This window comes from Drosophila hydei, unplaced genomic scaffold (genome assembly GCF_003285905.1).
Source record: "Drosophila hydei strain 15085-1641.00,03,60 unplaced genomic scaffold, DhydRS2 tig00000060-arrow-pilon, whole genome shotgun sequence".
NCBI classification, from domain to species: domain Eukaryota; kingdom Metazoa; phylum Arthropoda; class Insecta; order Diptera; family Drosophilidae; genus Drosophila; species Drosophila hydei.
Window position 1 is genome coordinate 6,213,855 of NW_022045656.1, and position 16,391 is coordinate 6,230,245.

Consider the following 16,391-nt stretch of genomic DNA (forward strand, 5'->3'; position numbering starts at 1 on the left):
AAAGCGAAATGTTAATCAAAATGGCCGACTTACCGTTTAACAAACGAATAAATAGAAGGGCAAAGAACTTGCAAGGTTGCCCCACAGCTTTCCGATTATATTGTTGTTGCCAATTAGTTTTGTCGCTTCACTTAGACATTATTGCAGTTCAGTTGGGCTTTCGCATAATAAATATTGATTTGCAACGGTTCAATTCAATTCGATTCGATTCGCTTCACAGATCCGTTGCTGCTCCTGTTTCCGATTGAGACTGTTGTTATTTGCCTTCTCCACTCCTTCCTTTTTCAATTGCACACAAACGCACACGCATACATAAAGCAACGCCGACGCTCAGCTGTGCTTTGTTGCTGCAAATGCTGCTGTTGCTGCCCCCGCGCCAGCTTATAGCCGACAACGGTAAGTTTTCGCACATCGATTATTTGGCTCCGTTTTAAACATTATTATTACATGCAGCAGGAATTGAATTAATATTTATTGCACGCACACTAAAAACAGGTGCACCAGAGTCAACAGAGCACCTTTTACATAATATGAAGTGGACAGAGGCAAGGCGAGGCCCAAGCAGAAGGCGTCAATTTATTTTACTCCATTGCATATTCTGTTTCTCGCATTTTGCTTTCTGCTTTCCTTGAACTTATTATAGCTTACAGCATATACATATCTCTCTATGTATGAATGTAACTGTAAACGCAAGCAGCACTGCAAGTTTATTGGCATACAAAGCGGAAAACCAAAAAATAATTAAAAGAAAAAAGCCAATTGTTTGATTTTATTGTTATTCACTTGTCTGCCTAACTTTTCTTTTGCTCTTCTCTCCTGTATTTCTCTTGGTTGTCTTTATTAGGGAAAATTGATCGTTGCTGCTAAAGCAAATGCCACAACAAATTGAACCACAGTGGCTGCTGCTAGCGAACAAAGCCAATATCGCTGCAACAGCAACAACAATAACACTTTCACCGCCGTTTGGAGCGTCTTTGGCAGCTGTGCTTTGCATAATTACGCGCGCGCACACTCACACATACACACGCTTTTAATCATAGCTGCAAAAACTGATTGTTAATAAACTCCGCATAATTGTTTATTATTTCGATATGCCTTCGTCAACCACAAACTAATACAAGTACAACCCGATTTCAATCGAAATGTATCTCATAAACATCGAGCAATGACGGCGATAAGTGTGGTGGCTGAGCGATAACCACATATCGAAGAAAACAGGGTCACAGCTATTTATTACATTACTCTGTTGTTGATGGGGCATTACTGAAGAGGGCGGACATTTGAAATATAATTTTTGGCATTTCCCAATTTTTAATGTAAAAAATGAGTTTTTTTTTTTAAATATTGTTTGCACACATATTAATGTACTTACATATGCACCTTCGAAAGCTTAGCACATTTTATTTAGTTAAATAAATATTTGTCGTTTTTGTATATAGTCCTTAAGTTAAGTTAATTAAAGTTGATGGTTTTATAAATCTATTGATGCACTTATTGGTTCATATATTAATAGAAACACATAAATTATTAATTAATTAGCTATAGATTGTTTAGCTACAAGCCATTAGATCAGGCAACCAATTGATATTTTAAATGCTAAATTAGTGTTAAGCACAACAAATAAATTTACACATAGATTAATATTAAATTCCCACTGGCAGCTTGCCTTGAATTTACTCAAATACGATGTGTGTAATCACCAATACGATAGATTTGATTCTTATAAGAAATGCGCTCGGTTTCTTGATACTCCAGCTAAACATACATAGTAACCAATAGCATAGCTTTAGTTCGTATAAGAAACCTGTGTAAAACCCAATTGGTAGAAACTCGAAGGGAGATGACAAAAATTAGTTCCAATTGGAAGTGTTGTACCCGCTCTTTTCGTGTGGAATACATTTACAAAATAGACAATTATATGTGTATAGAATTATATAATTAAATATATATATATATTTTTCTCATAATGTATATATATATTGATTTATTTACCATGTGTTTATGTACTAAGTATTTATATATATATATTGTATGAGAGAATTGTGTTTTAGAAACGTGATCCATCTGTTTGTTTGTTTATTTGTGTGTAAAAGATTTGCTTGCACTTGAATGGTTATTATTTGTTTTTTGTTTTGTTTTTATTTCGTTTTTGTTTTTAGGTTTTAGTTTGCGTTTGTTTTCGATTTGTTATGGCTTAATTTACAGTTTGTATTTCGTTGACATTGTGTGCAGCCAAACACACACGTGCAATGTGTGTGTGTGTGTGCAACTATATATATATACATATATATATAGTGTATCATGTATAATGTTCTATGTTAAATATATATGTATATGATTTAGCTGGCACTAAATTAAATAAAAACCGGAAAATAGCAACAGTTATATTGGGAAATAGCCTAAAAGTATTCATTGACTGTAAGGTATGTGTGTGTGTAGTTGTGTGTGTGTGTGTGTGTTTGTGTGGGTGAACGCTTTGTGGTTCTATCGACATGTTTAGACTTGATTAAAATCTCAGTTATGTATATATGTATATATATATATATATATAAGTAGTTTTTATATGCATTTGCTCTCACTTATCATAAAATCATAATTACATTAACACCTAAACAGCATGCAAGCTTCTTGTGTGTGTACGCGTATGTGTGTGTGTCAGAAATTATAGACAGTATTCAGGTGAAAATACATGTATAAATACATATGCACATGTACGTATATCTACATGCAAAAGCAAATTTGATTGACAATTATTCTCACAGACGAAACGAGAGAAAAAATGAAACCGAAATGAGAGATTTACAAATAATAATAGCTAATAATACACACAAAAATCATTAAACGTTATTTAGTTAACATAACAGCTTAGCATATTAAATAAAATAATCACAATTTTACATGTTTGAAGGGTCGAGTTTTAGAAACTCTTGCAAAAGAAATAAAACTAAAGACTAATAAAAATGTTTTGCTTCGATTCGTTTTTGGACAACGAATTTCGTGTGTTTCGTATGCTTAAATATCGAGTTATTAGAATCTTGCTTTAGTTATACACAGTTTCTATTGGTGTGTGTCTCTGTGTGTGTGTGTGTGTGAGCGTTGCTGTGTTCTGGTTTGCCTCCTGCAGACGTCATTATTCATCATTCCATCAGTCACCATTCACCGTTCAATAGTTGCTTTCAAGCAATTTGAGATAATACAAGATCGCAATGAGCATCAGGCTTAGGAGCATGGCAATCAGGACGATGCAAACAGGCCAACATCAGTCCGTGGCAGATTTGCGCATTATCCGTCTGGCAAAGCCAATGGCCGTATCTCAGAGAATCTCACAGCAGCGACAATATCTTGGACGATGCCCCGTTGTCACAGCAGGCGGTGTTACAGGTGCAAAGTAGGCGTGCACCTTGATATTTGGTAGATGATTCTGCATGCAAATAAGACAAATAAAAGCATTTCAGCAAATGGTATATACTCTATATATCTATATATAGCTACTGCTGATTGCTACCACGCCCACCTTCAGCTTGCGTATGGCCGCGCGTGAAATGAGCTGGCAGTCAAAGAGCTCGATGCGCTGCAAATTGTGGCACGACACTAAATGCTCCAGCGTTCGATCCGTGATCAATGGACAATTGTCCAGCTCTAGCACCGAGAGGCTCTCAGCTGCACAGCTACCCGTGGTCAAATGCCGTATGCCATCGTCCGTAATCAGTTCGCAGTGTGACAGCGTCTGCAAGTGAAGCGACTTTGCATTAAATGCTTAACTTTAAGATAGGCTCTTTGGCAGCTTACCAGCTTCTCAAGACTGGGACAACCGGTGGCCAGGTGAGCCAGCGTTAGATCCGTTATCTGGCTGCACTCCTCCAGATCCATGCGCTCCAGGTACTTGCAGTTGCGGCCGAGCGCCTGAAAACCAATGTCCGTAAAATTGCGACAGCCGGACACCTCCAAGGTGTTCAGCTGTTGGTTGTGCTGCGACAAGGCCATCAGCGAGAGATCAGTTAGTTCCACGCACTTGGACACGCACAGCTTCTGTAGCCGAGGGCAGCTAGCGGCCAACTGGCGTATGGACGAGTCGCTGATAGTCTGTGAAGTATTTAGATAGAGATACAGATTTATCAGGCTAAACCGTTAGCTTTCTATTTCCAATTTCATTTAATATATATCTGCTATATATATGCATATGTATGTAGATCTACCACACATAGATTTTAATTATTTCACATGTTTTTACTAGTTTGTGATGCCTGATAGAAATTCTTAATGAGCCAGTTGCAATTGGCGTTACCTCGCAGCTGTGTAGATTTAGCACCATTAGATCGGGACAGTATTTGGCCAGGCACGTGATGGCATTGTCGTTAATTTGTTTACAACCTTTGCTGCTGAACTTGCGCAGTTTGACACAACCGCGGGCCAGCGCCTCGATTCCATTCTCAGACACCAAATCACACCAGGACACATTAATCTCCAGCAGGTTCTACAAAAAGTCACAAAAATTAATGCAATTTGTTATTATTTTTATTTAGTATGTCGAGTTGGCTTACTGGACAGCCATCCGATATATATTTAAGGCTATTATCGGTTATGTTCGAACAGGAGTCCAAGTTGATGGCCGTCAGTTTGCTGCAGTACCTGCTGATGTCTGTGACCGAGTTGTCTGTGATCTTCTTGCACTCCGACAGATCCAGGTGTTCTATGTTGTGGCAGTGATTTGCTAGAGTTCTACATAATGAAAAAAACATTTACATTCAATTATTACAGAATTATTAACTTGAGTAAATGTCATGGCTTCCAAACTCCTATAATTTAAGTTACAAATCCAACTAGACGGACACAAAGAGATAACAATCAACGCTCTCATTATTCCGTGCAGAGCTCTCTTTAGCAGAACTGAAGGGTTAGTTGTGTAACCCCGTTATATTGATGATGTTCTATTTTCGTTTGCTTTATATTTAAGAGCGTCTCATTCTGTGTGCCTGACTCGCTCTTTTTCTCTTTCTCTCTCTTGAGTGAAGTTTTGATTTGCTTTCTTCTTATGATCTGCTTCTGCTGTTTTAGCAGTAAAATTGACTGCGTTAGTGCTCTCATTGGAATAATTTTGAGTGACTCTTTTTCTTCTCATATTCTACAGCTTTAAGTTTCCGTTGCTTCTATTTTTGCTTACTTCACATCATTAACAGTAATGAGAGCGACTATGTGATTGAGTGCAGCAAATAAAACACACTCATTTCTTGAATCCTCTTTATATATATCCTCTTTTTTTAGCTTACTTGATGGACTGATCTCCCACGGATTGGCAACCACGTAGCGATAGGGATTTGAGAAAGCCGCCACATCGTTGCGATATATTCTCGATCACCGGACCCTGTCGTACGGAGTGAGAGAATAGGCAAATTGATAATTAATGTAACCATGTATAACTGTTAATTACATACCTCGATATCACGTTGGAAATCGAACAAATTGATTTTCTGCCAGCTGGAACCGTCCAAGGCGAGCACATTCCAATATTTGCACACCTGCAATGCCCCACGCACAATTAATTTAGTTTAATCTATATGCATATTGAAATTGTGAGACCCACCTGGGCACAGCGGCATAATGAGACGACGTCCAGGTAGGAGAAAACGCGTAGCAATACCTCCTTTGGCAGTTGTTTGATTAGCTCATCGTCCAGTTCGGTGGCGCCTAGGAATGTTTGCTGCGAATTGTGACAAAATCATCAGCAACTGTACATGCACACAAGAGCTAAGTAAATATATGGAGTGATTTGTCTTTTAATAGAATTTAATGCGTTTGCTGTACCAAAACAAAACAATTGACTCCGATCTTAATTGAGGCTGCCCCAAAAACAATTCTCAAAAAAAAAAACGAAAAGAACAAATTAATTGATGAACAATGCTCGAGACTGAAAGACAGAGAGGGAGAGAGAAAAAGATAGAAGAGAGTATACAACAAAGGTATAGGCAAGGCTGTGGAGCGAGGCGAGGCGTGGGGCTATGTACAAAATGATAGCCTTGATGAATGACCGCTGAGAGATGCCATATCGAGTGAATGGAGTGGAAACCAAAAATCAAAGCAACATTTTTTTTGTTTTTTCTTTCTTTTTGTTTTGTCTTTGTTTTCTTTTGTGTTTAATCTTACGGGCTCGTCCTGCTCCGCACCGAGCTGTATTTGCAATTGGGTACGCTGCTGCTGTTGCTGCTTCTGCTCTACAACACACGCCTCATTGGCTGCTGGGGAAATTGAGGATGCGCTGGACGAGTAGCTGGCGCTAACACCGCTGCCACTGACACTGCCGCTATTGCTGCTGCTACTGCTGCTGCTGCTGGTGCTATTACTGTTAGCTGCCATAATGCTAGCAATGGGCGCTGCGCTGCCAAAGGTCGCTGTGCGCCAAATGCTGCTGCAGATGCCGCTGATTAGATTGGTGCTGCTACTGCCGCTGCCAGTGACGCTGACGCTCCCGTTACCATTGCTGTGATTACTATTGTTGTTCACATTGTTGTTGTTGCTGTTGCTCAGCTGTAAGCTCAAATTTCGATTGGTATTCGCATTGTTGTTATTCTCAGCGCTGTCGTCCAACAAGTCCGAAGCTGCGGCAGGCGTAGACGCACCGACGCTGACACTGGTGCTGTTAGTCGCCGTTGTACTGGCGCCGCTGCTACTGAAGCTGCCGCTGCCACTAATGCTGCTACTGCCGCTGGGTGGACACAGCAACTCAATACTGCCAGCAGCGACTCCCCCACTACCACCACCACCACCGCTGCTGCCGCCACCGCCGCCGTCATCAGCGCTGCCTCTGCCACTGCCGCTGTTGGGCGCAGCACTAATACCACTACGCGCAAACATTAAGGGTTCGTTTAAGCTCTTCAAGTGGGAAGAGATAGCGTTTAACAGCGTCGCTTTAGTCTTTTTATTCCTTGTTTTCTTTAAAGCTTCAACTCTTCGACTGACGTTCGCTCACTTAACGAGAGAGAAAGACGTTATCCGTCGCTCGCTGCTGTTTGCGTCTTCGTGTGAATGCACGATTAAATTATTCACAAATTGCGTATTTGGGTATGTCGTGATATTTCCCCCGCTCTTCGGCTTTTATTTGTCTTTTGTGGCTGCTTCGGCTGCTTAACAAAAACAAACCATAAATGTATGATTAAGAGACTGCGTAGCGCTCTTTTGCTTTGCTGCTCTTTGAATGGCGTATTTAATGAAGAGCGTTAGTTAATCATTCGCGCCGCCTCTATTCGTATCAAGTGCACTTTTTGGCTGATTTTACACCAGGAACTTGTATTTGTTTAATTGCTTATTCTTGTTTGTTATTGTTATTTTTGTTTCGAATTCTGCTTTAGCTTTTTACTTTATTGCTACGCGTGGCGCGCACGTGAGAAATAGAACAACAAAAAGACATATTAAAAGACATTAAAATATTACCCAAGGTTGACGTCGTCACAATGCAAACGCTAATGCAAATGGATTTCTTTATAATGTAATACATATACATACAAGTTAACTTATAACACTTAGTTAGCTTATAACACTTAATATAAGGTATTATTCAACACTTATTATCGGGTGCTAGACATGTTAAGGAACAGCCCTGGCAAGAGCAACTCTACTTACGCCGGTGAGGCTATGATTTGTAAAAATATAGATCAGTCTCGTGTTTTAACTCGTACTGATAGGACATGCTAAAAATTGGTGTCATATAAGTAAAACTAAAAATAGTGAATATAATAAGAAAAACCAATAAAATTAACTGTTTCGATTATTCAAAAAAAGAACAATTAAAAGCAGGGTTAAAAAGCGTTCTTCCAGTAAACCGCTTAAATAAATATTCACTCCGTCATTTGCTCGTTAAATGGCTTATTTCATTGTCTGAGCCCGAGGCCAGCAATAAGAGGCACAGTCGCCTCTCAACCTAACTTTCAGTCACCACAGGACTGGAAAACATATAATTGGCGCCCAACGTGGGGCCGGACAGAACACTTATCGCATTAGTGCCAGAAAGAAGCTATACGCACCCATACCAGGTCTCTCCGAGCAGCAACAGCAGCCAGTGCCAGCTGTTGATCCCTTCCAAGCACCGCCATATCCCACACAGCCATCGGCAGCGGCGGCAGCAGCAGCATTCGAGCAGCCTGCACCACCAGCCGTTCAAGAGGAACGCAAGAGCGGTGGTCTCTTCTCACTCACTAGTCTAGTGCCCACTGGCGTGTTACAGAATATTTCGGGTCTAGTGCAATCGGCCACAGGCAGAACCAACGAACCTGCGCCACCCCCACCAGCCAGCTACAATCCAGCTGATTCTGGTGGCTACTTTGACATAAGCACATCCGGCGCTGCCGTACCGCAGCCGCCTGCAAACTTTTTTACGCCTGCAGCTCCGCCTGCTGCTGCTGATTATTTTTCGCCCACTGTAGCACCACCCACTGTAGGTGGTTACATCAATCCTTCCGTAGTTGCTGCAGCTCCGTCTGTTGGTAACTTCTTTACGCCAGCACCAGCTGTTTCTGGGCAATCAACCGGTGTTCAGCCAACGCCAGCCGCGGTACCACCGACATTTACTCAGCCTGGGGCAACTGCTCCGCCAGCGACATACGCTCAGACTCCGACAGTCACCCAAGTAGCCACTGTCCCTCAGCCACTGACAGCTGCTCAAGCACCTGGTTTAATCGAGAGTACTCCAACGTTTGCACCGCCATCAGTGGCTGCAGCAACTCCCCCACCAGCGGCAGTAGCAGCACCACCACCAGCGGCAGGACCTGCACACTCCTCGTACCGCCTGCAGAAGGGTACCAGACTCTACAAGAGTCCACTGACAGCTCAGGAAACTGCAGTGCCCGCAACAGGCTTTGGCCAGCAAACAGCTTTAACAGCCACGCCCTTTGCACCCTTCGCAGCACCTGCTGCTATTTTTAATCCTTTTGGAGCACAGCCTACAGAAGTTGCCCTATTTACAGCGCCAGCTCCGTCAGCTGCACCAGCGCCAAGCCAGGAAGTTCCTCTGTTGCGGCTGCACCACCCCCAACTGGGCCAGCAACATCGCTGTTTACACCACAGGCATCGACGGGCCTCTTTCAGACTCACGAAGCAACTACATCGCTTTTTGCACCAGCACTAGCCGATACACTTCAGGAGGTTCCTCTCTTTTCCAGTCCGACTAACGCAACACAAGGACTTACACCAGATACAAGCAACAACCTTTTTAAGTCACCGACTCAGAGGGAAGAGCTAAAGAGCTCTTCAAATCAAAATCAGGAGGTTACACTATTTGCACCACCGTCAACTGCACCTGTTTCGGAAGTTCCATTATTCCCAACATCACAGAGTTTGCCCATATTTTCACAAGGACCAGCAACAGCTCTATTCGCACCACAGTTGGATGCTAAGCCAGAACCACAGCAGGCAAATCTACAAGCGGAATCGTTGAGGAAATCCCCTTGTTCACGGCACCACCACCAACAGTAGAAGCAACAACTAACGAGTTCTTCGCGGCGGCAGAGCCAAGCGACTCTTCATCCATACTAGAACCAAGTCAAGAAATCCCCAAAACACCGCCAACTGCATTAATTCAAGAAGTTTCACAGCGGCGTCACGTCAACTGCAGCGGCCGGCATTGTCGGCAGTTGCCGCACGGCAACAGCAGCTACTGCTGAACGGCTCGCTGAAGAGCAAGACGAAGACATTTCCTGCGTATCGAGCATCGGTGCGCAGCGAGAGCGACGACAAGGAGTACAGGGCGCCTAGCAAAAAGTCGGCCGGTGTCGCAGTCGCTGGCAGCCAAGATCAGCGGCAAGAACTGTAACAATCTGCTGCACAACGCCGGCAATAAGCTAAGCGTGAGCAGCAACTCCTTCGGCCTATACGCAGCATCTGGCATCATCGCCCAAGAGCCCTGTCTCCAGCAACGGCCATCTGAACAAATACTGCCTGACGGACTTGACGCGCCGCAAGGCCGAATTCAATCGCCAGCTGAGCGCGCCGACAGACTACACACATCACTCGTCCAGTAACGGCTCATAGCATCGCTGGAGTGGTGGGACACAGTCATCACGGCCATCACGGGCACGTGCACGGCCAGTCATCGACGGCGCCAGCCACACTCAAGTCGCTGCGGCTGCACAACTTTGGTGTGCATCATCCGATGCCAAGGCTCACGTCCACGTCGGGCACCAACAGCTTCAACAGACGCCACATACGTAGGCGCAAGAGCAAGCTTAGTAAGCGCCTGCTGAACGGCGATAGCGAAGAATCAGTACGCTGCTCATACTGCTCCGTATTGAATGTGAATGAGAACGACTTGCGGATTTCATTCGAGAACACCTGCACCGACTCGCTGGTCACCGCTGCTAATATGCGACCAAGGAACCGAAATGGTGCACTTTGATGATGTGCCGTTGTACGGCACTCCGAAAGAGGAGCCATATGCTGTGCTTTAATCTGCATTGGCCTCACTCTTTGGTGGATCATCGACGCAAAGAAGTCCGCGAAGCACTTGCGAGGAGTCGTCGCTGGAATTGGGTCGGTCGAGGACGACCTTACACTTGAGGGGGGGGGTAGTTAACTTATAACACTTAGTTAGCTTATAACACTTAATATAAGGTATTATTCAACACTTATTATCGGGTGCTAGACATGTTAAGGAACAGCCCTGGCAAGAGCAACTCTACTTACGCCGGTGAGGCTATGATTTGTAAAAATATAGATCAGTCTCGTGTTTTAACTCGTACTGATAGGACATGCTAAAAATTGGTGTCATATAAGTAAAACTAAAAATAGTGAATATAATAAGAAAAACCAATAAAATTAACTGTTTCGATTATTCAAAAAAAGAACAATTAAAAGCAGGGTTAAAAAGCGTTCTTCCAGTAAACCGCTTAAATAAATATTCACTCCGTCATTTGCTCGTTAAATGGCTTATTTCATTGTCTGAGCCCGAGGCCAGCAATAAGAGGCACAGTCGCCTCTCAACCTAACTTTCAGTCACCACAGGACTGGAAAACATATAATTTACATACATATACAATTAATATTTGTCTAAACCCTATATGGCCAACTGATCTTTCTGCTTCGTGCATAATTGACAACTCACACGCTTCGAGTTATGCCTCCAACTGAGGCCCCAAAAACGGACGACCAGTCAATGACCATGCGCCAACTCCCCCTCTCCCCACCCCCTTATATATGTACATATTTAAAATGTATGGCATTCAGCTTAAATGAAAAATCATCAAAGCCAATTTAAAAAGGCAATCGAACGTGTTGCGAATTCGAGTAAAGCGACCAAAGAATAAAACTACATACACTCATATAGCAGGCCAGCTGATTGGAACTTGATGATCGGCTCAATAACTGGAAGTAACCAGCGAGTAACCAAAAATACATGCAAAGCTCAAACACATACGTATATGTAGATGTAGATGTAGACATAAGCACGCATACATATGTATATGTATATGTATTTATACATCCATACAGAAATATACAATTGATGAAATAACACACAAATATAACATTAACATAATAAACAGTTCATAAAGAAAGTTTATGCTCAAGATATAAATGCAAATACTTGTATAAATTTATAAGAGTAATCGCCCATACTTGATCCGTGTTCATCTATCAACAGCAAAGTTTAAGGAAACCAAATCAAAGAGCGAGCAAGAGTCAAACAAAAAAAGAGAGTTCACGCACACTTAATATTCAATTCAACTCTTATTATTGGCAGCGCATATGTATGTTAGTATGCATATCTATGCCTCATTCGTCACATTGAAGATCTTTAAATTGCTGATTGGAGGACTCATGCGATGAGCGACAACGCTTTTGAATTAAATTGGCATTTATATAAGTCAAATACATACGTACCATGAATGTACATAGAAATAGATGGCACACATGCTGTATGTTCATGTCTTTATGTCTATGTTAATTTGTAGCCTTGCATCGATGGCGCACAACAACAAATATCCGCATGCTCTTATATGGTCAACTCTTATATTGTCAAATCGACGAGAATCTATGTAACCGATTTGCTATACAAATCTTTCTATGCACTTAGATATACAGTAAGCACAATGGCAGGGCAACAAAGAGAGTGAAAGAGGGAGGGAAAGAGCACAGTTATCGCATATTTCATGTCTTGTGTGAAATCATCTCACATCAAAATTCTTATTTATTTTAACTCAACTAAATGGCTTCAATTCATTTCGCATGATTAGGTGGACACTTTTCAGTTGCTACAATGAGATGCGACGGTCACACAGATTGCAGAACATTTGATTGTTTGCACGAGGGTGGGTCGACAACACATTTATATTCATAAACATATTTTTGATTTTAAAAAATATTGAGAACTATTTACTTTTATATATTATCATTGACTACATTAATCAAAACTAATTTCATTCACATATACATATGCATTTAATAATGCATACAAGCTTTTAGACTGCCCTCTCACTAACATAAGTACGTACGTACGTACCATACGTAAACAGAATACGTGATTCTGGGTTATTATCTGGACATTGTACACTGATTTGTTAGGAACGTAGAAGCTAGAGCCAAAGACCCACAAAAAAGAAGAGGAAGAAAAACACGCTCTACGAACAGCTGAGAGGCATAATGTCAAAAACAATTTGGAATCGTACACGCAATTGAGGTGCAAAAGCGAACAAGCACAAAGGTGCTAAGAGAAGAGACAGAGTATGTGTGTGTGTTTAGGTATGGTTGTGTGTAACAAAGATAGAGACAATGTGTTGATCGTCTTAAAAAGTAAACAATATTTAAAATGCAAACTCTGCATATCGAACAATGTTGTTTTAATGCTTTTATGGACAGCGACCTCGACAAAATGTAATGGCCAGAAGAACTACTAACCTATGCATATGCATATAAAAGCTATTTATATTTGTATTGTAAAAAAATGGGAATTGCAGTGTATTTATATAAGCCATGGCCAAATCAAATAGCCCAGCCAGCCAGTCAGGCATTCAGGCAGTCAGCTGTGTGTCGATTGTTAAGTCTATTGCACTGATATACATACATACGCACATACATATTTTTGTACATGCGTACACTAAAAGTATATGACAATCTGTATATGGGCCTCTCGAAGGCCGCAAGGTCAACGAAAACTGGGTCATCCGTGTGCATATCTGTGCTACATACAGCTATCTATATGAATGTACATATGTACAATGTATGTATGTATGTACATGCATCTGTCTGCGTGTTTCTGCATGCATGTACCTAAAAGTATTATGCGAGCACGCAAATAACAATCAAAAGCGAGACGCAATAAAAACAATGAAAAAGAATAAAATCTTATCACCACAGACACAGAGAGTCAACTAAATTACAAAAGCATAACAATTTCCCTTTTGCAGCAGTGTGAGGGCACTGCCGTTGGAGTGCAAAACAGACAGCGATAAAGAACAGAGAACAGCTGACGACACACTAGAAAAAAAAAACTAATGGCAACTGTAATAAAGTGTTATATGCAAAAACACCAAACAGTCACACACACACACACGCGCACGTATAAGAGCAGGCACTAACACATTTTAAGTTACGTTTTTACATGTCCAGTTGATAGTAAAAAAAAAACAGCAGTAAATAAATAAATAAAATATAAAAAAACTTCGCGTACCATTTGTTACTGTTTAATTTCCTCTGAATTTGCTTTATTTGATTACTGTGCGACGTTTACATAGTACGCGCACCAATTCAGCAAAAGAATTTCAAAGATTTTTACACAAATAAATTTTACTTTTTGTTATGTGGATGCGCTGGAAAAACCAAATTCACACAACCAGAGTAAATGCAGACACGCGAGACAATGACAGCGCAGCGACGACCGCAACAACGCGTCGACATGGATAACAACAGAGCACAGAATGGTAACTGAGCGAGCAGCAAACAGCTGCAGCTCGAATGCGCTCTGCTCGGGCCTCGAAAATGCATGTGGGGTCACACTTACACACACAAGCAGATACTATAGAGCGCACGCCAGATGCGTGAGAGGGGGCGGTGCAATGCACCCACAAAAATAACAACACGAAAGTCTCAATGAGAGCGTTGGTATGAGTGTATATGTATGTACGAGTGCCGATGACAGAGCGAACTAGCGAGAGAGTGAGTGTGAGAGAGCACAAGCGTTTGACAAACAAAAACAAATGTCGGCATGGAACCAACTAAAATTCCACTGCTGCGTTTAAAGCGCCACCAACACCAGCACTAACACTATGAATGGCTGTATTTTACATACATATGTATGTTTGCATTCACTTTTTAACTGCATGCATAGTGCTGCCAGACAGTTGTACTTTCATGTCAGCTGTTTTTCCGCTGAAAAGCCCTGTGGTCAATGTTTGCATTTGTTGTTATTGCCGTTAACTAGTTTTCAACAGCAACCCAGACGGAATCTAACTGTAAGCTAACACACATATACATTGACTCATGCACATTTTAAATCCATTTTCGACAGCTGAGACTGATAGCCACAACGCAAATCGACGACTTCCCCTTCAGGCAATTAGCATGGGTTGGGCAACTCTATAAGAGGAGAGTGGGTTGCGGGCTGTTGTACTCTGCTTCCAATTAGATGTCTAGCGCTGAGTCAAACACACTCTTACCCTAATGTTCTTTTGTATGTATGCATGTGTATATGTATTGAAGACTTCAAAGAAGTTCCTAGCATTGGTCATTAGCTTGAGCTAGACTGGATGGGAACAGTTACGACAGTGGGGTCGACGTCAACGAGTTTATTGCACTTTTGCTTAAGTCGCTGTTAACTTGTGTTAAAAGACAAACATTGGGACAAGTTCGGGGTTGGGTAGCAGCCACTTACACTTTTAGGAGCGGCTAGGGCATGAGAGCAACAGCGTGAAGCGCCAACAAAGGCGACATTTTGCTCTGACAAAGAACCAACTTTGCTACAAAAATGTAAAGAAGAAATCATAAAAGGAAATATATATATATATATATATAGATATATATATGTGTGTGTGTGAGTGTGTGCGTGAGAGCATAACACAACTGCAACCGTGTATGGGGGAGGAGCAGAGCAAAGGGCGGTAATCTTGTTTGACTGACTGTCTCACTGTCTGGAGTTTGTGTCTGTGTGCATGCATATGTTTGGATGAGTGTTGTGGCCGATGCGCGCAAACAAAAGAGCAACAACTATGAACACACATTCACACGCACACACATGCATACACACACATATATATATATATATATATATATATATATACGTTTTAAATGAAATAGCCAATGAGAGGCAATGAAGCTGTTTATTGTTGCTTTTGGCTTTTATTGCTTTGATTATTGTCGGTACTGCGCTTAAATTGCATTCCCAGTCAGCTAAACAGACGAGACAAAGTAAAGGAAACACCAGAGTTTCATACGCGTTTCCAATATGGGTTTAGGCTACACAAAGTAAACAAGGTTCTGTTTTCTTTACGTTTTATGACGCTTTTCGTGTGAATGGAGCAACATACATATATTTAGATACACATGCAAACTTATTTGCTTGCAACCGTACAGGGATATTTATATATAATGCACATAAGATATTCTACTTACATCGATTCGATGATGGCGATGGTTCGAATTGGTCATTTTTTGCGATACGAATTGCTGTCGTTGCCCTCTCTGTCTCTCTCTCAGTCCCTCTCTCTCGCTCGCGCTCTCTATTGCGGAGATATTTTTCTTTGTTGGCCGGCCGTTACGGCGTCCTCTTCCCACGCGCGCAACAGCACACGCTCTTTAGTGCCTGTGTGTGTGTGAGAGAGTGTGGGTAAGCAGGAAATTATGCGTCGCACTGCGGCTGCTGCCCTTGTTGTTTTTGTGTTTGTTGGTGCTGCTGCTGCGTTTGCACCAGTTGGTTATTAATGCACTGGAGTTCTTTGTTCTTTAGCGATGTTGCTGCTGCTGCTGCTGCTCTTACGTCGTTGTAATTATACATTATAACCAACTGAAAGTGTAATTAAGCTGACTTGTTCCTAATGCGTAAATAACTTTTTCCCTGTCGAGCACTTTTTTCATTTTGTTTTCGATTGTTATTTGCAGTTATTTTTATGCACATTACACTTGCTTAACGTATATAATATATACACAACGATAAGATATTATTTTTATCTGTTCTCAATTACGAGTTTGCTTTGCGATTGCAACATTTCAATGAAAATTTGCAATAACATTAAATACGTTTCACCACTCTTTGCGCGTCTCGCTCTAACTTTGTTCTGTTTATGTTTATTTTTCTTGTGAAAATTTCGACGAGATAACCATAAAGTAGCGATGAATCCGATGAATCGATGCAAATCAGCTGTGCTACGTTTCTGTTCATCTCTATTGGGGACATGCAATATACGATGATCTATAAACAA

General features: G+C 41.6%; 2 protein-coding genes across 4 annotated transcripts in view; both read right to left on the reverse strand.

Annotated features, from left to right (window-relative positions):
- The window catches only part of LOC111600601, a 29,336-nt gene extending 28,213 nt beyond the window's left edge, over nt 1–1,123 (reverse strand). The window contains exon 1 of the mRNA XM_023316794.2: nt 34–1,123. The gene's annotated coding sequence lies outside the window, so the exon portion shown is untranslated. The remainder of the gene's footprint in view (nt 1–33) is intronic.
- A 1,771-nt stretch (nt 1,124–2,894) lies between these two features.
- Nucleotides 2,895–16,270, reverse strand: LOC111600585 (F-box/LRR-repeat protein 20). 3 transcript variants are annotated; one of them, XM_023316772.2, is made up of 10 exons: nt 15,586–16,270; nt 6,142–7,358; nt 5,582–5,698; nt 5,433–5,516; nt 5,268–5,362; nt 4,542–4,719; nt 4,286–4,474; nt 3,790–4,083; nt 3,515–3,727; nt 2,895–3,421 (listed from the first exon to the last, which is right to left on the reverse strand). In XM_023316772.2, exons 2-10 carry the CDS (start codon nt 6,847–6,849, stop codon nt 3,314–3,316), a joined length of 1,986 nt encoding a protein of 661 aa, XP_023172540.2. In that variant the 5' UTR covers nt 6,850–7,358; nt 15,586–16,270; the 3' UTR covers nt 2,895–3,313. The 3 variants fall into 3 exon arrangements, with proteins under 3 accessions (XP_023172540.2, XP_023172542.2, XP_023172543.2); XM_023316774.2 differs by lacking the exon at nt 6,142–7,358 and having other exon boundaries at nt 2,905–3,421; nt 15,586–16,099; XM_023316775.2 differs by lacking the exons at nt 6,142–7,358; nt 15,586–16,270 and adding an exon at nt 13,649–13,879 and having other exon boundaries at nt 2,905–3,421.
- Nucleotides 16,271–16,391: the final 121 nt, after the last annotated feature.